Consider the following 25616-nt stretch of genomic DNA (forward strand, 5'->3'; position numbering starts at 1 on the left):
TGGCTTGTTTTTAATAAGAAATGAAATAGAAAATAAGAAAGCTAACCTTTCCTTGAATGATGTAACATTTGTCCATTAAATTAAATTAGAAGTTATTTTAACTTCCCACAACATCCCCAAACCTCAGCTACATTGAGGCTTTGTTTATATGCAAATGTTATTGATCAGTGAACCAGTTTAAAACATATGAACAACTAAGAATTGTTTAATTATTTGACAACTCTAGTAGAAATAAATTGGATGGGATTGTAGATCTGCTATTTCTCCTCTTTTGTACATTAGTTTAACTATGATTAGTAGTTTTATTATAAAGGCAATGAGTATGCACAAAATCCTTTAACAAAGCAAAACTTTCTAGACCAGAGTTGAACAGAAAACTGGAAGATCTATGTTTTGTGTCTCGGGTTATCAGCAAGGCTACTCTTATAAAGTCTGGTATAAATGATGAAGCTATTTTAAAGGCTAAGAGACGGATTCACTAATGCCAGCTATACAGCACCTACCCACCTCATTTAAATTTGAAATAGATCCAGGAGTATGAAGAGGATGTAATGTGCCATTTATTTTATTTATTCATTAATCACATTTATATAGCTGCCCATCTCACAGTAAAGTGACTAGGCGGTTTACAATATTTGATTGCATTTGTAACAAATAGCAAAAGATTGAACATGAATGAGGATGACTGTTGCTTCTTCTGGCCAATCGGGATGGCCCAGATGAGGTAATGTCAGTTGGTTTATATGTGAACAATTTTGGGGGTCAAACTTTGGCTTATGGGAAGTAGATATTACATGGTGAGGAGTTGTGTGCTGAAGGGAAATGTTCATGGACCTAGAGAATACTGGTAAAGGGATTTTGGTAAGCAGGAAGCTAATGATGGGATGAGGACCAGGTCGTCCAGAGCTTACCATTTATCATTGGTCTCTTCATCACAGCATCAGGGGTGTCTGTCAAGATGGATGGCTTACATTGTAGGTAATATAACAAAATTATATGATTAAAATGCTGACAAACAACATCACAAAATCTCCCAGCTCAAAGAACACAAACAACAAGTGAAAAACAAAGATAAAGAAGTAAAATATGGCACAGTGCTTAAATGTAAAAGCATATCCTCTGTTTTTTATCATTTTCTGAAGACCAACAAAGAAGGATGCCCATCAAGAGACTACTCCACAGTTTAAATAAATGAGTGTGATAATTCAAGAATGGTGGTGGTGGTGGTGGTGAAGTGTTGGCATGAGTTTTAATAAGGAATTACGATGAAGAACAAAAGCAGTGGAATGGATGTTTTGTTGAGGGACAGAATACGTCTTGTGTTCCTAGTTACTTTCTTATTGCCATTTTACTGTGTGAAAGCACAATAAAAATGCTGTAGCTCAAATACCTTTGAGTTCTGTCTGCTTGAGTTTTTTTCTTATTCATAGAACAGTAACACTGTTGAGGGTCCCATTCCATTTAATGGAGCACTTTAGAATAAATAAGTTTAAGATTGCATTTGGGAGTCAACAATCCTGTATCTGCTGGGAATAAACTTCAAGGGATCTAAGCCCCATTGAACTTAATGAGATTTACTTTTGAATCGATAGGTATAGAATTGCACTGTAAGTGTATCTGGAGCCAAGGAACTCTTGCCTCAAAGAGGCAGAACAATTGTAGGAATCTAATGTTCAAACACACACTGTAAATATGTTATACAGGTGCTCCATGGTGTCTATAGCCTTGCCAGTAAGTGAGAATTTGGATTGGCCCAGCTACTTGGCTTAACCGTTTTTGTTGCTTATTAACTAAAAAAGGTGCTGATACTTCTGATTAAAAATTTATCACTAGGACTTTATAATAAATTAAGTTGTATATTCCAGGGTTGTCCTAAAGATAACCCACTACCGTATGACTGTAAAATGCAAAAACAAAACAAAACACCAAGTTATCTGTATGAAACGCTTCCATTTTAAGAGGTAGCCTTGCATTCCTTGTGGGGCAGATTTGTCCATGTATAAGAAAAGTTTTTATTGAGACTGTTGTTATTTTGTTGCTTTTATTGAATGATGGATTAACTTTTTGGATACGTTTTGTAAATTGCCCTGGTACTGAGAGATGAAGGGAGATCCAAGGCTAGTTGCTGTTAACTGCTATGTATGTTGGACTTATTGCGTGCTTTGTGTTTGATAAAATTTTAATTTGGTGCTACCAGAACCATAATATACAGTAATTAGTAACTTTGGTTGTTTTTGTAGAAGACTCTTTAGATTATACAATATACACTCACAATAGTTCTCTTTAAAATATATATTTCCATTTGGAACCTTTAAGCATTAATATTTTATCTGTTAGAACAATAAAATCTAAGGTTACTGCTCATACTGCTATTCTGACATGTTAATTAGCACAAAAAAATCCCAAATAAGAACAGGAACAGGCCTTTCATTGGATATAATAACAATGTCCGATGCTGAGCTAGAATGATGCAGTTGGAAAGTCAGAGCAGCATAAACAGCATGATACAATACTTTGGAATTCTGATTTTGAGAGCCTCCTAAAATTACCCACCAAATTCTGATTTTTAATGTGATAGGACATTATTAACTATAGGGAAAGTAATAGTTTTAGCATGTTTAATTATTTAATGCAGATCAAATCAAATTCTGTTTTGTCCTTGTTCCTGGCAAACCCTCTGCCTAAGAAATTTTACACATCCCTGATGTACAAGAAGCTACAGAACAGTATGTCTCTATGAATCAACTGAGTATGTTATCCATTGTGCATTAGGTGTGCTGTGAAATTCATCCCACGAGACTGTTAAACTACTAATCTAATATGGGACTTTCTGAATATATATGAACATTATATACAAGTGCAATATACATTAGAATTCAGAAAGCTGATTCCCAGAAATTCATACAGAAATTGTGAAGTTATGAACTACTATGGACCAGAGTATATATATTAGGCAAAGGTAGGCACAAAACTGCATTTTATTATGGAAAAACTACCTGCAGAAATACCTAAGAATGAATATATATACACGCATCTATGTATGTATGTATGTATGTATGTATGTATGTATGTATGTATGTATCTCTCTCTCTCTCCAAGATAATGCACAGATATGCTCTGGAATATCTTTGTAAAATTATTCTATCAAGCTCATAAACACTGAAGCTGAATTCATTATACATGTGCGTGTGTGTGTGTGTGTGTATCGCTATATATTGGTACCCTCAACCAATCCAAACTCTTTAGATACGTGTTTGGTTACTATTGTATAAACTATGAAATAAATCAGTTTGTGCAGCACTTACTAGGATTTTTTTTTTTTTTTAATTTAAAGAGTACCATGTTTTACAAGGCTTAGTAGCTGGAATCTTGGACCTGATTCATTCAACTCAAACTTTTTTTTACATATACTTCTGGTATACTTGAGGAACAGAGAGGGAGGAAGGGAGGGAGAGAGTTTTAGCTATATTCATAGATTGCTTCTGAAGTAGGTCAGGGGGAAGCTTAGGTGTATAGATAAATGACATCCCAGTGCATCTCTCTCTCTCTCTCTCTCTCTCTCTCTCTCTCTCTCTCTCTCTCTCTTTCTGTCAATTTCATTTCACATGATCTTTTTTTCAAAATGCTCCTCAAGGCATTTTGTATTTTGCTTATTGATCTGAATTGTTCAGTCAGGGTCCAGATCACTACACAAAAGGAACATTTGGAAAAAATCTTGCAGATTCACCAGCTGGAATGAGAAGAGCTGCCAGTGTGAGCTAAAATGGGGAAAGTCCAGCAGCAAACTGTATTTTTCTCAGAGAAAGCTGGTTGGCCAATATGGAGAACAGAACCCTGGCTCTTAAGGATCTTGAGTGTAGTAAGCTATGTTCTTACACTACACACCCTTAAATTTTATTACAGTGGTGGGAATCTTGGGGGGGGAGGGTTCAGGGACCACACTTAACATAATCAAGGGGAGGACTATAATGAGTTGGGTTATGGTGTGCACATGGGGACAGCCAGGAGTTTTGGTTTTTTCCCTCAGGTTTTGGAGAGGTCTTTGTCCTTTGAAACTATTTTAGAGAGTATACAGTATTTTTTTTCTTTAGTTATTGCCTGAAAAATGGCAGGATAGCATGCCACTAATTTTTATCTGTGGGGCTCTGGGTATTGCAAAGGGGGTGGGTGGGTTGCATGTGGCTGTGGAGGTCAGGTTGGCACTCCTGTTTTCCTGTTAAAAAAGCAATGTGAATCCTTAATTTAATTCAGGACCCAGAAATCTGGGAAATGCTGAACTGAGTTTTCACTTTGAGGTCATTAAAAACTTGTAAACTTCAGGAAAATGATCTCTTTTTGTATTTGCATTTGCTTTAATCTTAACTAGTCATGCCTTTAATCTGTATGTTTATTGGGTTAATGTAGTCTGAATACTGTTGGCTATAAAATATACACAGAAACACACACATACACAAACACAGAGTACAATCTCTTAATTATAAATATGCCCAAGCCAACTTTTCTGCTTCCTACAAATCTTACATTTAGCATCCTTAACAATTCTTACTTGCTGCCCCTCTGAAGCTAATTAGATGGCAAATTCTCCCTTATGTTTATAGTAAGCATAATTGCAACTCTTAAGGGTATTTTCTTTCCCTTCTCATTAATGTGATTCAACAGAAAACTATGTGCTGGTTTTGTTCCTATGGAAACATTGACCTTGTAATTCCAAAATGGTAGAGAGAGAATTTAACTCTATGAATCATGTTAACATCAATCAAAGTAAAATAATAAAGAGATAATTAATTATTTCTCTAGGATTTGGTGTCTGTTAGGTAACTTAGGATGAAACCCTGGGCATGTTTACTCATTACTAAGCCTTGCTCCCTGCTCCCAAATTTGCCTCCTTAATCTACAAAATACATGTGGAGCGCAGCAGCTTCCTGTTCTGAAGCTTTTTTTTTTTTTTAGTTTTTGAAAAATAATACCTACAATTGTTCTTTTAGTTGGCATCTTTTGGGACTATTGTTGTAGTAATTTAACAACCAAGATTCATTACAGGGGTGTCCACAATGTGTGGACCAAAACGTCAAGGTGTCAGTTGCAACAGTGCAATGGAAGCTCTGCCTTTTCTTACGTGCATTGCACAGGCGATACATGTGAGAAACAGATGAAGTTTTGATTGCACTGCCATGACAGCTGCCTGTTGATTTCTTTGGGCATACCCTGCAGACCTCCTCGGATGACTGTATTTGAATGATGCAGTTCTTTCTCTTGAACTATAAATATGCCATCATATATCTTTGGCCAGTTTTGGTGTTTGATCAACTTGTTTGTGTGCTGAATGAATGAGGTCACCAACGCTTTAAGGTTGGAGAAGGAGAAAGGAGGTTGATTAAATTCTCTGAGGCATTTTCCATGAGTGGAGCATCCCTTAATATGCCTTTCATCTGCAGCCCAAACTCAGATAATTAAGTCTGCAGACTTATCAGGGTATCCTTTCTGTATGGCAGTTTGGCCTAGCCTCTGTTAACTAGGATTATACTGTTGTTACACAAATTTTTAGTTATGTCTGCTTATTTTAAGTATATTTTGTAAACAAACAAGTGTAAGTAATCAGTAACTATTCTTGATTTCTGCCTTTCAAGAATTCCCCAGTTGATTATCTGCATTTTGAAGCATTTACCTCCAGAGGAAAGAGTTAAATCTACATTTACTTATTATTTGCAGACTGAAGCCTGGAGCTTCACCTTTTCGGTTGCTAAATAACTGCTGTCACAACATAACTTGAATTCCCCCAGTAGTCATTAAACATATGATTTAAAATTGACCTAAATGGTAGTAAGCTGTCTGGGTGACCTGTAGCCTAATGAGGAGAAGCAATATAAATGGTTTGGGACAATAAAGAAGATAATTAAAATCACAGGGAGTCTCGGATGGGAAGGGACCAATCACTTTAATGAAAGTTGGTTTTTGCTCTAGAATATTTTCCATGCTATATATGGGAGATCAAATGAACCAGGAAAAGCCTTGGGCTAATTTCCAGGGTTGAAGGGTATTGAAGCAGTATTGTTTTTCCAATACAGATTTTATTTTAAGGAGAACAGCATCAAATGAAAATATAGAGCTGAGGGTGGAGCTGGCGTCGCGGCGATACGGCGGGCGATCCTGGGCTCCCAGGATGGCAGCCGATATCTCCTCCCCCGGACGGTCCCGATGGACCTAAGCCGTCCCGTAGAGATGGCGATCGCAAAGGGCACGTCCCGCGGATCTCAGGGACGCCGCAAGTCCCAGATTGATCCGGGGAGAAGCTCTTGAAGCCGGCGGAGGAGAGCCAGCCAAAATGGCTGCGAAAGCCGGGGCAGCTCCAAAGGAAGAAGGAAGAGAAGGGTGTCAACTGGGTGAGATGGACTCTTACTATTTAACTATTCTTAGAGAACACCTTAAGTAACTTAAAGAGATTTTTAAAAGTGAAGAAAAGTGGATTAAGCGGCGAGATCGAGCCTTATAAAAAAAGGGGAAATTTTTTTTTCTTTTCAACTTTCCCTTTTTAGTGGAATTGGCAAGATGTTTTTTTCTTAAAAAAAAATATATTTTTAACTGGATTGGCTTTTTCTTTTTAATACTCAATAATTCTTTATCTTAAGCCTTTTTTTTGACTAAGATTTCTTTATTGTTGTAAGAAATTTATACTTTTTGATTTTGAAATGGGGAAAGTGGAGTTAAGAGAAAGTAAATGAAAGAAAGTTACACTACCATCTAGAGGCTCAACATAGTGCTCTTTTTCTTCTATTGTGACGCATGCTCAAGGACCCTGTGCTTTCTAAAAAGATAGTGGGATGTGCATGTTTATACAGGTGCCATCCGTAACTATAAACAAGAAAGTGGAGTTGAAAGCGATTTTGAAAATATCAAGATGGAAAGTTTGAGCTAGTCACAAGAGCCCTGATTAGTGGCAGTAGCTCTTCTTTCTGCTAGAAGCTCTGCTTTGCTCTCCATTCCCCCCTCAGTTGGATTTTTTTTAAAGAGACTTAGTCTTTTCCCTCCTCTTCTTTTTTTTTTTCTCTCCTTTTGTTTTGTTTTTTTTATTTTTTATTTATTTTTTATTTTTGGCAAGAACAAAGATAAAGAATCCTTTGACTCAATGAAGGTTTATCAAGATAATAAACTATACGAGAAACACAATGCAGAAAAAGATCTTTAAACTATTGAGGATGACTATAAAAAACTGGAAGAAGAGCTGCAGAAATTCCCGCAAAAAAAAAAAAAAAGAAAAAAGATACTAAAGCTAAAATGGACTTAATTAAACATAAAACGGGATCAATGGAAAAGGAAGAAATAGTACAAGAAATCAGAAACATTAAATAGAATTATTGTGAGGCTTATAAATTGAGAATTAAAAGGGTTAATCAACTGATAAATGAAGAGGGACAGACCTGTTCTTGGCACTGAGGGTGAGAAAAAGATTATACAAGATTATAATGGAAAATCGTACTAAAAGAATGCACAAAAAGAAGAAGTAAAACAATATTGAAAGAAACTACTTCAGATGTTTAAAGAAAAAACGAGGGGAATACAACAATGATGGAACTGACAGAAGCTTCAAAAGGCAGAATGTTTGAAAGGACATTTATTATTGCTTTCTCTTATCCAATAATATAGAAAAAGGAATAAACAGCTAGATATTTTGGGATATTGAATGAAAAGGGTGAACTCAAAATTATGCAAGCGCTGGAATAAAGTATAAATCTGAGATATATAGTTAAAAATTGTATTTGATTCTAAATGTTTTAAGAGATTAGACATTTACATATGGTTGAATATAGTAACATATAGATTTTAAACTAGAGATATTTTTGTTGAAATATGTAGTGAAGAATCTGGTTAGAACTGTAACCCGGTTAGAACTGTAACTGATATTGTAACTGATACTGGTTAGAACTGTAACTTTTAAGAATTGGAAAAATTAAAAATTACTTATGCAGGAGGAAGTTATTGAAAATTATGAAATGTGCAGAGATGAGTTAAACAGATTTGAAATTAGAATAAGAAGATAAGTAACTTGTTTTTATTAATGATTGGATGAGAAAATATAGTAATGTAATGGATTAGGAAACTTTATAATAGAAATTTGATATTAATTATTATATATATACACATATAATCGATAGATGAAAATGTATTACTAATCCTATTGAAAGTTAAAATTTCTTGTAATAAATGATTTTATAGATTAGCTATGAATGATTAATAATTGTTAATTGATAAGTATACAAGTATATTTTGAATAGATGATATGAGAATTTAAGATTATGAAAGGGGCACCAACGAGTTGGTAACTGGTTGACACACGCTATAAAATGGAAGATGCTCTTTTTTTTATGCCTTTTTATGGTTTTGTTTGTCCATGTATGTTTTGTGTTTGTTGTAAAAATAAAAAAATATTAAAAAAAAAAAAAAGAAAATATAGAGCTCTCTCACATGATGTTAACTTTGTCAGAGTAAGGCAACTAAGGCAAAGTTGAGTAGGGATAAAATACCAGGGCTATCGATCAATCACCAAAATACTTCCCCAATTCTGCAGACAGAAATATACATGTTATAAGATAGGAATATAATGATTTCTTTTCAATGCAACTTACAGAACGATTGTTGAAGGGGGATAATACGTAACCTATAGATGTTAAGAGGGTGATGGCAAACCATAACAAAGCAAGTCAAGAAGGCAAAATGGCTAAAAGAATATCAGGTATCTTTGTGACTACCACAAGAACAAGGAACCTTTTCCATGGAGATGTGGCCTCTGCACAGCAGATTTAGCAATGTTTCACTGATTTGGGAATAGCTATTTTTAACTGATAAACAGGGAGCAATTAGCTCAAATTCTCACTCAAAATTGCATGCAATGGGGAATTGTTAGCTCAAATAAGTATTCATGTTCAAAAACTACATAGATTTATTTTACCCAAATAGGCAAGGAAAAGTGGTACTCATACTGCAGAAAAGAAGAAACCTCAATTAGCCTATCTGCCTCAGCAGAGAAAATAACATATTAATGCTAATAATCATTTAAAGTTAAAAATGAAGAGTGGGGAAGTAAAATAAAGAATAGAAGGAGATGCCATGGAATCGGGATGTAACTGATAGGTGGATAAGGAGAAGGTTAAGTGGACCATGGGGACAATTTTGATAGACTTAGAACAGAGCAAGACTTATTTTAATTATCTGTTCCAAGGAAAAGGGAGGGCCGCCTTCACTTTGTAGAAAATTAAAAAGATATACTTCACATTGATTGCCCTCTACCTTAATCAAAATAAAAATTCCTCCAGCCTTTGTTTAGATACAGTCTAATAATATGGTGGACACTAGAAATTAAAAAAGGCTAATTCGGATAGCAATTTTATGCTTCATCTTCAGAGCCATTAGTCCAGCAAATATATGGTTATGCGTGTATGCAGAACTACTATTCTGATAAGGAATGTTCTGGAAAACTCTGGAATGTTCTTTTTCTCCTTTGTGCCCTGCCAGTCTAAGCAGTAGACTAGTAGAAATCCAGCAGTTTTACAGAAATTAGTTCTCTGAACTGGAAGAAATGTGTGGTGGTGATTATGTGCTCTAGCCCTGAAACAGATGTATTTCATCTAGGATGCAGAATAACTTCTGCCATAGTCTTATTCACTTCAGTTCAGTCTCAAAGCGGAGCAAAACCTACACATGTGCAGGATGCTCTAGTCTAAAGACAACCAATTAATGCAGTTACAAAGTAGGAGAAAAATCATAAGACCTAGAAGATTCTGAGTGGATAATTAGGCATTTACAACAAATTTCAGGCAGCCAGAGATAAAATAAAGTTATTATGAATACTCTGAATTGCTTGATCCATGCTTGCCTTACAACTTCTGGTGGGCCTGAAACAGCTGAAACAACTCCACAGTAAAATTCAGCACTGGTCCCTTGATCCTGGTTAGCTGCAGTAATGGCCATGATGACACCTTCCTATTGTAGTTGCTACATTTCTGCAAGAGAACAGTAGCAGTATTACTCAGCTCCTGCCTGCCCTGATTGGTGACATCACAGCTCACTCTGGTGTCAACCAAAGCATAGCAACCAACATAAACTGGAGTAGTCAGCAGGATATATTACAAAGATACTGGCTATGAAAAGCTAGAAGGTGTGGTGCAGTCCAGGGTATGTGTAGTAAATAATGGTAGAAGAATGAAGTCAAGGAACTTTCTTTTCAAACTGCAGACTGAAGCCTGAAGATTAGAGCTCCAGGTCAGGACACCATACAGTGGTTGGGGGGAATTTCCATCACTTGTACTTTCTCATCTGGACAATTCCCATTCCAGAACCCTCCACTTCAACTTTCATTTCAACTCCACTTCAATCTCCCTCTCCCTCTCATGGGCATAAAAATTTGCCCCTTCCCTTTTCCAAACTAGTCCCTCTGTCCCTCAACATCAGACCTGCTAGCAAGTGTGAAAGCTAGAGCCAGTTTAGTACTTTGGGCCTATAAAGGAATGGCAAATGTTTTCCATCATTTTTCTCTTTTCTGGGTAGCCATTCAAATGAATCAAATATTTCTACCTGCCCATCAGTGCTGGAAGACTAAAATACAAATTCTCAAATTCTTCTTCCCCAGCACTGTGATGGGAGATAGTGGGCAAAGGACAGTGAGCTATTTGGGGATCAGGAGGGAACGGTGGAAGACCAGATGTATCTTCAATGTGGATGGAGCCTGCAGTTGAAAGTCTACAGAATTGAACTGTTCAAGTTAAAATTCAAATGGGGGAAAAAATCTAGACAATAATTCTTTTCCTTATGTTTGATTATTCAGAAAAGTTGGGTACAGTAGAAATGAGTGGGGTCAAAAAAATATATGTTGGCTCTTCTGAACATCAAAGCTTAAGAGCCCTTGATGACTGGAAAGCTCACAATGCATGTGTGCATGGATAATAAGGCAAGGGTGTAATCTTTATCTAACACAGATGTCATTGTGTAGAATGAAGGTTAAGAACCAGAGGCTCCAAGGTCACATGTGTCTCTCATAAATGTGGGATATGGCCTCAAGAGATAAGTTGTAGCTAAACTGTGATTTTTAATGACACAGAGGGGGAAAATGATTACATCCATAACTAGAAATTAATCAACTGACTATATTTAAATGGCTATGGAATCCTCATGTATATCACTTAAAGGCCAAGTGGCTTGAAAAAAGTTCTGTATGATTACATGAAGCAGTTGTTGGTTCTGTTAATTCTGTACATGTAATCTGCCATGCATAGATAAACTTTAAAAATAAAAACATAACTTTTGCCATGTGTTTTTAATTTTTGAGCCACAAATTCAAGAATTTTGCAAAGAAATTTATCAAGAAAATTAGGCATAATTAGTTTCACATTTGATTATTACAAAGTATGCCATAGTGCAGACAATTATTTCTTGACATTCAAGGCCAATGGATTTTTTAAGAAGTATAATTTCAAACAGAACATAATTACATTCATTTTGTGCCTCTGGATTTTAATTAAGCTATATTTCTTCGTCCAATGTGCAACACATGAGTAAGAAATATCTCCCAATTTTTTATTAGACATAAAGACATTAATAATGAATTTATTAAAATCATATTAGACTTCCAGGGAAGAAATAGTGAACTGAAGACGGCTCCACTAAAAGCGGAGCTCATGATGATGGCAGAATGAAGAGCCAGTAAGTAGACCGGCTCTTCATAATTCCTCTCTGGACAAGGAGAGGACTTGAGATTGCCCTCAAGTGCTCTAGACAGTTGCTCCTCATGAGGAGACCACAAGACAGCAGTCTCCAGTGGGTTTAGAACTCTGGGAGATGAGGGAATAGCCATCTTGCTCAAGCCACAGATGGCACATTTGAAAGGACACTGGGTTCACATACTTCCTTTTCTAATCACTTTTGGAAATTTTTTGTTAACTGCTTTTCAGCTATTAAGAACCTTTGGATCAACATGTTTTCTACCACAGAGTGAGTTTCCTTCAATCCCCAGTGAAAGAAGTTTTAAATACAAGTTTAAGGATTTTTTTTTTAATAAATAACAAAGGGTGATTACAAGTTTGATTTTGGAAAGTTACAAATGGACTAAGGGTCCAGATGGATTTGAAATAAGATATTGGAATTAATTATAAGAATCCCTCCCATGGGAAAATGCTTTTGTTTTGAATCCTTTAAAAAAAAAAAACATGATAGGATGGGACTTTGAAGGTTGGATACTAGAGGTAACTAGAATGAACTAAAGATTCCAAGGAGAAGAACATTTAAATTCAACTTACAAATACAGAATGAAGCAAATATTTTAACATGGGGCACATTGAAGGATATTTTTGAGCAATGGACCCAGAAGTTAATTTTAAGAGTGTCTGCCTCCATAGATAGACTGTGTTTAAAAGATGTTATGGAAGAAGAACAAGTTTTATCCCACCAGATTGAGACTGATTTGAAAGTGGATTTAAAAATGACAGGCTACAAAAATGACATGGAAAAAGATGCTACACTGGACATACAAAAGAAACCGCCTGATGTCTTAATAAATAAAAGGGATATACAAACAACAAACCAAGAGAGTGACCTAGATAATTTTCCCATATTGGATTTACAAAAGAGGCTTGTTAAAGTTTTGATGAATTTTGTGAGGAGGGACAAAGAAAAAAATGAAAAGAAGTTCTAGGACATTATTTGATGGGACTAAAGATCAAGATTATTAAAAATAAAAGGAAGGAATATAAAGTTGGTTGATCAAGGTTAAAATAGATATATTGTTATCTCTGGTAACCCTTAATGGACTTTTGCTGATCAGGACTGAACAACGAGGCTTTAAGGATTTGTTTATAGATAAGAGATAAGATATGGGAAGACGAGAACTTTTGTTGTATTTTAAGAGAAGGTGATACCTTACTAAAATTGTTTATACTTGTGATGAAAGGGGAAGACATTTCTTTGTATATTTCTTTTCTTTTTCTTTATTATATTCTTATTTTTCTTTCTTTTCTTTTTTCTTTTTTTTTCTTTTCTGCACCTTCTATTTTTTCCTTTTTATTATTATTATTTTTTTAATTTGTATTAGTTTTTATTGTTGTAACTGTAATTTTAATAAAACTACTATTTAAGCAATAGTATTAGGCTGGATCCAAATATTGCATGAGCTACTCATTTGCATAGTCAATCTTTTCTGACTTCCTTTCCTTTGTGATTCTTGTGCTTTCCAAAATATCTCACGGGAATATTAGGGGCTGGTTGAACTCAATTGGGAGGGGGCTGGCAGCCTTGGCAATCAGTACTAATTCAGTATCAAACTTGAATCATTTTTCACTCATCTTTATAGGGCTGTTTTCTCTATGTATGCATTAATCTATCCATTGTTCACAATCTGCTAAAAACAGGATACAAATGTGATATTTTGTTCTCTTTGGGTGAAGAACAAGGTGGCAGGCCCTTTTTTTAAATTTTTCTTTTTCTGAAAGGGCTTACTTACAGATGGTTCCTCTACAAGGCCTAGTTGGTGAGACACAAAGACTCATGCATGAACACAGATACATTTTTTTAAAATTATTTATTTATAATCCAAAACCAAAGTCATTGCAAGATAAAAATAAATAACATAAAATAAATGTGAGATACAATGCACACATGCGGATCCCTGTCATTTCCTTTCCTCCTGAGTTTCAGCTTTATTTTCCCTACAGCTTTCACCAACTGTTTGTAGCTGATTTGGGGAAGAGCTGTTTGCCATTTTTTTTTTAATTAATAATCATCTCAAATCAGCTGTCATTTCCCCAATGCTACTATTATTGTCTTGATTGTTGTTCAAAGTTTCTTGTCATTATTTTTCTTTCTGGACATTTCTACATTGTTTCTTTCTCTAAACTCACGCTACCATTCATTTATCACTGAGTTTTCAGAAATACAGATTTCTAGATCATTTTCCCAGTTCTCTCACTTTCATGTCACATTTGCAAACTCTTCAGGTTATGTTAGTTGAAAGCCTGAGTCATGTAACACCAAAGGCAGGGCATCTTCCCTTTATGGCCATGCATAAATATTATCAGATATATTATTATTGATGAATTACTAAACTCTGCATTACTGATATATCTGCATTAGTGTGTGTGCTCTACTAAATGTAAGAATGTAAAATGGAAGCCAGTAGAAAGTAGACTTGTTTCAAAAGTAATTTTAATTATTAATGAAACACATCTCTCATTAATATGAAGAGCAGCTATATAAAACTAATTATATAAGCAGATACCGACTTACCTTGACTGGAGACTGTAAATATAAAGGTAAGAACTGTATAATAATGTAATGATATCATCTCTTGGACTTCGATACTGGATTTTTAAACATTCATCTTTAAAATTCTTATATTGAATAACTTGTAGGGAAAACATTGGTTTTGATGTAAAGCTTAATAATGATCTAGCATTACAGAAATCAGTTTACTTATCTTTAGATTCAAATACTCCTTTGCCTCTGTAGCACATACTACAGGAAGAGATTTTAAGCATCCACCTGTAGGTTGAAGTGAACTGCAATTTGATATTGCACCCAAAAAGGACAAATTGTGCAGTTTAAACTGTGTTTATTGCAACAAGCCAATATAGAAATTGTTGTTTCTGATTGTCTTTTTCAATAAAACACAATTTAAGCTATGTCTACTTCTTATTCAGATGTAAGAGGAAAACTGTGGCCAGATTAATCCACAAATTGATACATTAAAAACTCTTCTACAGATATGTCCCAAAGGAAGATTGGGTGGGGTGGTATCTTTAAGACTCAAGTTCAAAAAGTCTCATTACCGTAAAGCTAAATTTAGGTTTAAGCAGGCTATTACATTTAAAACTGCATATGTTACATATAGTAGCACATACAGGTGAAACTCAAAAAATTAGAATATCGTGCAAATGTTCAGTTATGTCAGTAAGACAACTCAAAAGGTGAAACCAATATATGAGATAGACGCATTACATGCAAAGCGAGATATGTCAAGCCTTACTTTGGTATAATTGTGATGATTATGGCATACAGCTTATGAAAACCCCAAATTCACAATCTCAGAAAATTAGAATAGTGTGAAAAGGTTCAATATTCTAGGCTCAAAGTGTCCCACTCTAATCAGCTAATGAATCCATAACACCTGCAAAGGGTTCCTGAGCCTTTAAATGGTCTCTCAGGCTGGTTCAGTAGGAATCACAAGCATGGGAAAGACTGCTGACCTGACAGTTGTGCAGAAAACCATCATTGACACCCTCCATAAGGAGGGAAAGCCCCAAAAGGTAATTGCAAAAGAAGTTGGATGTTCCCAAAGTGCTGTATCAAAGCACATCAATAGAAGGTTATGTGGAAGGGAAAAGTGTGGAAGAAAAAGGTGCACAAGCAGCAGGGATGACCGCAGCCTGGAGAGGATTGTCAGGAAAAGGCCATTCAAAAGTATTGGGGACTTTCACAAGGAGTGGACTGAGGCTGGAGTTAGTGCATCATGAGCCACCACACAGACGGATCCTGGACATGGGCTTCAAATGTCGTATTCCTCTTGTCAAGCCGCTCCTGAACAACAAACAATGTCAGAAGCGTCTTACCTGGGCTACAGAAAAAAAGAACTGGTCTGTTGCCCAGTGGTCCAAAGTCCTCTTTTCTGATGAGAGCAACTTTTGCATCTCATTTGGGAACCAAGGACCCAGAGTCTGGAGGAAGAATGCAGAGGCACACAATGCACAATGCTTGAAGTCCAGTGTGAAGTTTCCACAGTCTGTGTTGATTTGGGGAGCCATGTCATCTGCTGGTGTTGGTCCACTGTGCTTCATTAAGTCCAGAACAACGCAACTGTCTACCAGGAGATTTTGGAGCACTTCATGCTTCCTTCCGCAGATGAGCTTTATGGGGATGCTGACTTCATTTTCCAGCAGGACTTGGCACCTGCCCACACTGCCAAAAGTACCAAAACCTGGTTCAGTGACCATGGGATTACTGTGCTTGATTGGCCAGCAAACTCACCTGACTTGAACCCCATAGAGAATCTATGGAGCATTGCCAAGAGAAAGATGAGGGACATGAGACCGAACAATGCAGCGGAGCTGAAGGCCGCTATTGAAGCATCCTGGTCTTCCATAACACCTCAGTAGTGCCACAGGCTGAAAGCATCCATGCCACGCCGCATTGCAGCAGTCATTGCTGCAAAAGGGGCCCAAACCAAGTACTGAGTACATATGCATGCTTATACTTTGCAGAGGTCCGATATTGTTCTATTTCCAATCCTTGTGTTATTGATGTCATGTAATATTCTAATTTTCTGAGATTGTGAATTTGGGGTTTTCATAAGCTGTACGCCATAATCATCACAATTATACCAAAGTAAGGCTTGACATATCTTGCTTTGCATGTAATGTGTCTATCTCATATATTGGTTTCACCTTTTGAGTTGCCTTACTGACATAAATGAACATTTGCACGATATTCTAATTTTTCGAGTTTCACCTGTATATGAAATCTATCCATATTATTTTGTTTTACAGATTATGAGAAACTATTACTCATTTACAGATTATGAGAAACTATTGCTTATTGAGGCTTGGTAGAATTAACACTATAAGACACCTGGTATTGTAACTGTCATATGAACTGATTGGGGGGAAAAAAAAACTTCTAGCCAGTTCAGTCAATTAAGGTCAACCAAAGATGAAAAGGAAGCTTCTAGAAGTTGACATTTACTGAATAACATTGCTTGGATCTGCTTGGACCTAGACTCTGGCTGGGCAGATCCTATGCGATTGCTTGAAGGACAGTCTCACTTAGTTAGCTGAGAAGAGTTTCAACCTGTTGGTTATGAGGAAATGGACAAGGTCATTGGGCTGTGAGTTCTGTCATCTGTGTTTTAGCTCCATGTTCCTCCTGGTTGATTAATGCCTCCCAGGAGGTGACATGTGATTGGATCCAAGCTGTGGTGAATGCTTCTTTTTGGAAAGGAAAGAGGCAGTGGGCTGTCACCTCCTCAAAAAGCCATGCTTGGTTCCAATAGTACTGGACAATTTTTGCCCAAATCCCAACTTCCCTTTTTGGGGGAAGGTTGTTGAGAGGGTGATCAGCTCTCAGCTTCAAAGGCCCCTTTGCAATCTGGATTCAGATCAGGTTATAGCACTGAAAAAGCATTGCTTGTGGTTGTGGAAGGCTTGGGATGGCCTTCCTGGAACTCTCACTGGCATTTAATACCACTGGATTGTGGTATCCTTCTGGACCAGTTTATAGGTTTGGGAGTGGGAGGCACAGATTTACAAGTGGTTTTCCTCTTTCCTCCAAGGCCAATTCTGGTTGGTGTTGCAGGGCAGGGGGGGAAAGGTCTGGCTCTTGGCCACTGCTTTGTGTGTGGGGGGGGGGGAGGTGGATTCAGGGTTCATCTTTCTTGTCACTCCTATTTAGCATTTACATGAAGCTGCTGTGTGAAGTCATCATTGGCACAGGGTGAAGTATGATCATCAGTATGCTGATGGTATCCAGTTGTACATGTCTGCCCCAGGTTGTACAAGTGATGCTGTACAGTTGCTTATCTGGTGCTTGGAGACTGTAAGGGTCTGTATGGGGATGCGCAGTTGCAAATTAACCCTAACAAGACTGAGTGCCTCTGGGGTTTGGGGCCCACTAGTTCTGGAGCAATTGCTTTGATAACTCTGGATAGGGTGACACTCCCCCAGATGCCGCAATCTGGAAACATGATTCCTGCTCAGGGAGTAAGGGACAACCATGGCTAGGTGGGACAATTTGTGTATCAATTATACCTGTTAGTCACCTCCTGTTGGGATTATTGCAATGCATTTTACATAGGGCTGCCCTTGAAAAGTGAGCACACTTGTGTGGGCTGTATGAAAATGTTTCTGAAGCCTTTGTGGGGGAATGAAACCGGTGATTGTGTAGATATGCCTCTTAAATAAGTGACTCTCATCAGTCTGTGGCAGTAAATTCATAAATTAATTACTCTATAATGAAGTGCTTTCACTGTCCTGAAACTGGATCAAATTTTACATGGCTTAGAATCTGCAATTTATGGCTAAAAATTATTTTGCTTCAAAAGAGCCTAGCTACTTCCATGCTTGCTGGCAGTTTTACATCCACATGTAATGTAAATGTGAGATTGAAGAGAAAACGCTTTAATATATAATAATTTAATATAATTTCACCATTCGTGAAAGAACTGGGCTGGGAGCAGGCAAAGTTTCCACTAAAGTGAGTGTTAACCAGGCAGAGGTTAGTCTTTGCCCCACAAATATTGGCAACCATGTTATTTCAATCTAGCAAAGTACTTTGAGCAGCACACTTTCCCTAAATATCTCAGGGTGTTTACGCTCACCCAATTTAATTTTCTTCCTTCAGGGGTATGGAGAGACAGATTCAAGAATATCCCTTACAGTGATGGAAGCTGTCCTTGTGACTTAGATAGCAATGAAATACTCCATCCTTATGCTTTTTATAAAGATAATCATGACAATATATTGTCCCTGATTAGGAAAGCTCTTGATGCCCTGAAGAAATCTATGTTAGTACTGTACTTCTGAACAACTAAGACTGAAATATTATACCCCAAATATGCTATTCTGCCTATAAGTCTGGCTGCCAATTTATAGTCAGGCAGTTTGTGTTTGTGCTTATGTTAGATATTATGCTAAATCTCCTGCTCAGGGTCTCTTTTATTGTAAATTATGCGTTTCCATGTATTTTGGTTTGTGAATGTAACAAGTTATGTCTATTTATCTGCCTGTGAATTCCTTCTGTGAATATATGGAGTATCTAAATGTGAGGAACATTTAATCTGGCACACTATGAAATTATACAGCATGTGTGTGTGTGTGTGTGTGTGTGTGTACACACAACTAAATAAAATTAGCTGTATCTTATTCTTCCTGCCAACAATGGAAGGGAATGATTTCACCATCCCTTTCAGCCTCCTATGTGCCCTGAGGTATAAATCTATTTTGATTCATGAATTCCTTTGGAAATTGCATATCTGATACATTTGCATTAAAATATAAACTAAATTTACTCCAAGTTAGTGTATGCATTTGTCCAATATCGGTTCATAAACAGACTGTCCAACTCTTACGGCAGGTAGGTCTGCGCTTCAAGGTTATGAAAAGAAAAAGCTTCAGACTTGAAGGAATATAAAACATGCACGAGATTCTTATTCTTATTTATTTCATTTCTATATTGATCTTTTTCTCCTAAAGGAAATGTGAGGTTAGCATAATAAGGTAGGAGATCAGGTTATGCTTGTTGCCTTAGAAGAGCGATGATCAATGCAGTCACTTTGGAAAAAGGATGACTGGTTCTAAAGATTTAATCTGAAATTCACTGCATAGCTAGATCAAACATTTGGATTCGTTGCACTGATTTAAACTAGCTTTCTGTCCTCAGTAAGAGATATACTGCAATTGCAAATATATATTTGCTGTTTATATTCTTCAATAAACTGGCAAAGAAACCACTAGAAGGAGTTGGTCTTATCAGATATATTAATTCATGACTCCAGAATGAATTTCAACATGCAAGGTGATGGATCTCTCTTTCCTAATACAGAACATTTTCTGTCAAAAATGGTTTCACTTATCAACTTGATTTTTGCTTGTCAGTGAATTATTTGCTCAAGTAGCTTGTTCCTGCATTCACATTCAGCAACACTAAAGTAGTAATTTAAGAATCAGATAATTAAATAAAATTTAACCATGCTATGAATAAGTAGCAGTTTCACTACATGCATGTTTCCCTAATAATTTTTAATTCTTAAAATGCGTTGTAGTGTATCGTATCTATCTATCTATCTATCTATCTATCTATCTATCTATCTATCTATCTATCTATCTATCTATCAAATTTGTCACCGCCCAGAGGTGAAATGACTTTGGGTGGTTTACAACAAGATAATATTGTTGTAAACAATATTATCTTGGGGAATTATATTGCAATTACAGTATTAACTTACTGTAGATAAATAACAAAGTAAAGCATGATTTCTATTGTGATGGTGGGACATTTTTAGAATGTCCCATTTGAGAAGCAAGTGAAGGAGCATCTCATGGTGGTGTTACTGTGCAAGCTCTACCATAAGGTAGCACTTATGGCCCAAGGGGGGAGGATCTTGCAGCACAATGATGAGCTCAATCCTGTATGTGCTGCTACTTAGCTGAAATACATGGGACTGCAATCCTGTCATGTGGAGAATTCAAATATATTTACCCAAACACACTGATATCATTCTTCCTTATGAATATTTCTTGTCAGGGCAGACGGGATGGAGCAGGGTTACAGCGTGTACCCTTAAACCCATAGGGCATTTTTATCACTTGAAGGACATTCAGGAGAAGAACAATAAAAGTTTGACTACATCTTAGTATTTCTCTTGTGTGGCCATTAATTTGTAAGAGTAGAAATATTATTTAGAATACAGATTCTTATTTATACATTCTATTTCTATACTTCTAAACACTGTTAGAAGATTAAAAAATTGTCATCTTTGAACTTCAACTTTCCGCTAACTGACTGGTGACAGAGAGAATTTTGTGGGTTCTTCTGTTTGTTAAATATTGGCATGATGCTGGCTAATTGCCAGTCCTGTCATACCAAAATTAGTATACAATATGCTTTTCAAGAATTTCCCATTTTATTTCTTTAAGAACCATCATAATTCCAGAATGTACTAATAAGACCTCAGGCATGTTTAACTGTGGTGGGAAAATCTTATGCCAAGATTATATGACCTGAGCCTAGATGAAGAAGAGAAAAACAGCAGAGACAAGGTTCTCTCTAGTCTAGGAAATATTCCAGTCAGACAGCCTTCACCTGTGCATTTCCTGATACTATACAGAACAAAACAGAAGCGTTTGATACATGAGATGCACAGAGATTTAAATCACTAAGATTTAAGGCTGGGTTCTTAGAGCATGAACAAACTGAATGTTGCTTGGTTATTACTTAGTGCAGCCAAGCTAACTGTCTTTGTCAACTAGCCCATAATTAAGGAAACACAGATTAATAAGACATGTGAACCCTGTCCTTGACTCACTAAGGAAGAAGCAAACAGGTCAGTAGTGGAACTTAACTAATTCTACACTATTATTTAGTTCTACCAATGGTAGCTCAAAAATATTATGTTTATGAAATGATCTGAATGTTTCTCTTAATATTTTAAATCAGCAACTCCTTCTTAAAGATCTTGTAAAAAGGGTTCCCCCCTATTTTCTCCTAAGTTTTGTCCACACTATAATTACGTAAAATCAATGGTACTTAATAATTGGCTTCAGCCACAACCAGATTGCATCATTTGCTCCATTTAAGATTGTAGCACAATACCTGTGAACGGAATACTTAATGATATAGCATCTTGAGACAGATACATACAATTACCCATTGATAGGAGGTACCTGTAAATGATACATGCGGTGTTCTGGCAAGTGCTGCAATTGTTGAGATCTTGGCCAGTGCGATAGAAGTTCCGTCTGCAATAAACAATAGCTGCTATGATTTATTTATAAAATCAGCGACTCTACAGTTATCTCCTCGACTTTCTGTGGTCACTTTCTTCTGTATCTCTTTAAATATTGTTTACTATAAGAAATTTAGTTTTAACTTGGCTGATGTTGACTGCAATTCTAATGTTGGTGGGAATAAGCCTACAAAAGTGGTAGGGGATATTCCTTCTGAGAAAGCCTGCATAGAATTGCATTGTTATTTGTCAGTGGGGTGGATTCAAATGGTCTCTTTCGCTGACATGGGAGAAATCTTCATCCAGTCTTAAAATACAACTGACAGGGACCAAACTAGGCGTGAACCAATGGTACATTTTTTTTTATATAGTAATTGCTGGAAAAAAGTGCTGCTAATGTTATGAAAAATCACCAATTGTTATCCACTGGTAACTTCATTTGTTAGGTTTTTATAGGGACACTTCAGATGCCTCAAGCATAAATGCAATTATTTACTAATTTGTCTATTATTCATTCATGCTCATCAAATGATTTAGAGTGGCTGCTTTGCCTTGAAAAGTGGCTGGTTCTCTGAACGTATATTTGTTTAACACAGCTCTCAGTGGACGTTGTCACTGTGAACGTTTGCATACATGTCAGGCTAAAAACAAGCCCTTGAAATTTATATGCAGCACAGATTAATAGTGACAGTCCCAAAAAAATTAAATGGATGTTAAAGGTCCACAGGTTTCTTCTGCTTCTGCATTTACTGCCTCATTTTCTGCATCATAATCTTCCTAATTCATACAATTTTTGTTTTGGAACATGAATAAATATCTTAAACTTTTCCAAGAAGGCACATAGCTACCAAATATTTTCATTTTAATAATATATTTGCTGCCAGTTGTCCAGATTGTTACAATCCAGTTCTAGTAGACCTAATATCAGGGAATAATCAAGGCTGAGCTTGGCAAACATCTAACAAGATCAAGAATCACTGAGGGAGAAAGGCAATAACTTGTACCTGTTTACAAAGAAATGGCCTCCATGTAAGATTTTACTGAGATTTTTGTCCTGAAGAATAATAATCAACCAGGAGTTTTTGATATATTGGACTGAAAAGTGGGTAAGGGATTGTTCAGCCCCAAATGAATCCCTGACTGCTCTCAGAGGACCTAGCCTCTCTTTTCTAACAGAATGATACTGTGCTACCATAAAAAGTTCTCAGGAAACAGCAGAGTTGAGCTTGACTCTTTGTGACTACATGGCTATACAGTATATATGTCATTTTCCTGGCAACAAAAAATAAGTCCTTTGCCATTGCCTTCTGAGTATTATTTATTTACTAGACTAAGTTATAGCCCTGGGATTCCCTGATGAACTCCTGTCCATGTACTACCTAGATTTGATCTTGCATCATTTTGGGGACATTGGCCAAGGTATGCTGGGTCCTCTTGTAATGCTTCTGGATTATGCTCCTGTAATACTGTTAAAAAGACTCCAGGGGAATATTTGTGTGTGTGTGTGTGCCTTTGAATCAGTGTTGACTCCTGGTGACTGCCTGGACTAGTCCCTGCAGTTTTCTGGGCAAGGTTTTTCAGAAGTGGTTTGCACTGCTCCCTCCTAGGGCTGAGAGAGTGACTGGCCCAAGGTCACCCAGCTGGGTCCGTGCCTAAGGTGGGACTAGAACTCATGGTCTCATGGTCTTCCTAGCCTGATGCCTTAACCACTACACCAAACTGGCTCTTGAATACTAAATTATGGAACAGAAATCTATAGCACAATCAGATAAACTGTCATCTATGCTGGAGACATATATATTGAAAAATGTATTTGTGGTATATCTTGGTGAGTTTCTCCCTTATTGTGGAGGAAGAACACAATTGTGTTGTTCTACAATTATTGTGTACATGCAGATAAACAAAAATGCATATACACACATTCAACCCTAAGGGAGAGCCTAGTTTGGTAAATAAATGAATATTCTCTTATTCATAAAACAGCAGATGAGAGTTCCAAGAATACATCAGGGACAAAGCATTAATTCTTAAAGAATGAGTATATTATCTATGAGACCAAGTTAGCTTTCAACCATTGTTGAGCTATTTCATCTTCCTGTTTTGTTTGGGCTGGTTTCTAGCTGAGTGAAATAAATATGTTAATTACAGTAGCATGAGCTTATGATAATATAAGAATGTTTTTTGTACTTTTCCTTTGCAGAGGACTGTTTTCACTTAAGGAATCTAAAAACTGCTAACATTATAATTGCATCAGTGAAGATTAGAGTTGGTAAATACATTTTAGAGCTATTTTGGAATTTCACTGGCTGTTGAAGACTACTGAAGGATCTCTGGTCCTGAACTTATGCAATTAGAATGGCAGTAAACCTTGCCTTTCACACTAATGAATCATTTTATGACTATTAAGTTCCTTTGATCAATACAGAAATTGGAACTGATATTGTGTGTGCCTTTCAGCAGATAAAATTCAGAGCAAATACCATGCTTCCACACCTTGTGGTTCATGTGCATCCAAATATAGATTACCTAAATGTGATGAAGTCAGAGAAATTCATATTATGAAAGTAGACCCATAGCCAAAAACATTGGGGTGAATGAAATTAAGACAGACTTGGAGACTAGGCAACAATTACCTAGAAGCAAAATATAGATTGCTTAATAAAAGTGTTTTTTTCAGTTGTTTTAAATACTGGAAATGCTTCAGTTTTATTAAAAATGAGAAACCCATTGTTTGTACTTGTAGGAAATCATAGAGCTTTGCTGCTGATTGGTCAGGAAAGTAGAAAATGGAACCAATTTTGCACATTGTGGAATAAGTAGGCCATGTTTTATTTTTATTTTTCATGTCCCTATAATGAAAGGGTTAGCACAAATGTTTCTAGCTGAGTGGAACAAATATGTTAATTGTAGTAGCATGAGCTTATTATAATATAAGGATTCTGAAATTTAGGGGTACCATGACACCCACAATAATTAATTAATTTCTATAATATTCCCCTCCAATGAATAAAACTCCCTTTGTTAAACAGGGCTCTTGCTCTGCCTGGACAAGTTGACTGTTAGCTTGTCCAAGCAGAAGAAGAAACAGTCTGGCAATGATCCAGCTGTGGGTAAGCCAGGACTGCACACTCAAAACTGGATCACTGTTAAAACTCATTGTAACAGTGAAGGACTCTCTCTCTCGCTTACAACAGCTCCAGGCAACCTGAATGTTGTGCCTCTTCTACTTTTTGCACAAAGGATGCAACTCACTCAGGTTGTCTAGAGTGGACATGGGAACTCAATACTAGGATCCTAAGGATGAAACCCAGGAAGGACTGCCTTTAGAAGACTGGAAAGGGGAAACTGGACAAGAACACTTCATGGCTGGTGCTCATGAGCAGGTTGGGGCTGTTAAGGAGCCACTGCTATGAAAGTACAACCAAGTGAAGCCCCCCTCAGATTTTCTCACTACTCCACTCCCCAGTTTGAGATGTGAATTATTTTCATTTTTAGTTTTACCCCTTTCTCTTTCATGTGATTCGATTCATTGTTTTATTTTTACCCTTTTTATTTGATATATTTTATTTGATACAGCATTTTATTATATTTTGGGGTATGTGATAAATCATTCACAGTTATTAAAAGAATTTCTGTTCCATTTGTTGTGCAGCAATCAATGTTCCCCAAATATTGAGGGGTTCTTTGAAAGAAAACCTTTAAAGATTGGTAATATGAGTTCCATCCATTTAAGGTGATAATGATATCATCTGCTTCAGTGGAAGTTTCTGGAAGTTCTATGAATAAAAAGCTGGCACCTCTAAGGTGCTTAGTATTACTGGTCCATCAGTATGCATTCTTAAGAAAAGTAAACCAATTTAAACATTTGCAGAACTGGCCAATTTTCCTGAGATTCCATTTAACATTCCAGTGTTAGCATTTTCTCCGGTAAATTGGGGGATTTTGTGCATGTTTTGGATCTGAAGTTTAACAAATGGAATGATGTGATTATGAAGTTTAACACTCCAGAGACTGGAAATTCTCATCAGGGTGGTGTAGTCCAGTTTCAGAACTGAGGCAGAATCAAAATCCATAAATTAATCGTTGATTTAACTTACTAAAATTTCTGTTTATACTTATGTTGAATAAATATAATGTTGAAGCA

General features: G+C 36.5%; 2 protein-coding genes across 2 annotated transcripts in view; one reads left to right on the forward strand and one right to left on the reverse strand.

Moving 5' to 3' along the window:
* DOCK2 (dedicator of cytokinesis 2) overlaps positions 1 to 25616 on the forward strand; it is a 292346-nt gene that overhangs the window by 106758 nt on the left and 159972 nt on the right. The window lies entirely within an intron of this gene.
* The window catches only part of INSYN2B (inhibitory synaptic factor family member 2B), a 32983-nt gene that overhangs the window by 4412 nt on the left and 2955 nt on the right, over positions 1 to 25616 (reverse strand). The window contains exon 2 of the mRNA XM_088133620.1: positions 21411 to 21485. Within this exon, the coding sequence (XP_087989746.1) occupies positions 21411 to 21485 (75 nt within the window). The remainder of the gene's footprint in view (positions 1 to 21410; positions 21486 to 25616) is intronic.

Source organism: Python bivittatus, unplaced genomic scaffold (genome assembly GCF_059951505.1).
Source record: "Python bivittatus isolate LINGU-HERP-01145 unplaced genomic scaffold, Pbiv_v1 ctg000080_np1212, whole genome shotgun sequence".
In the NCBI taxonomy this organism is placed as follows: Eukaryota; Metazoa; Chordata; class Lepidosauria; order Squamata; family Pythonidae; genus Python; species Python bivittatus.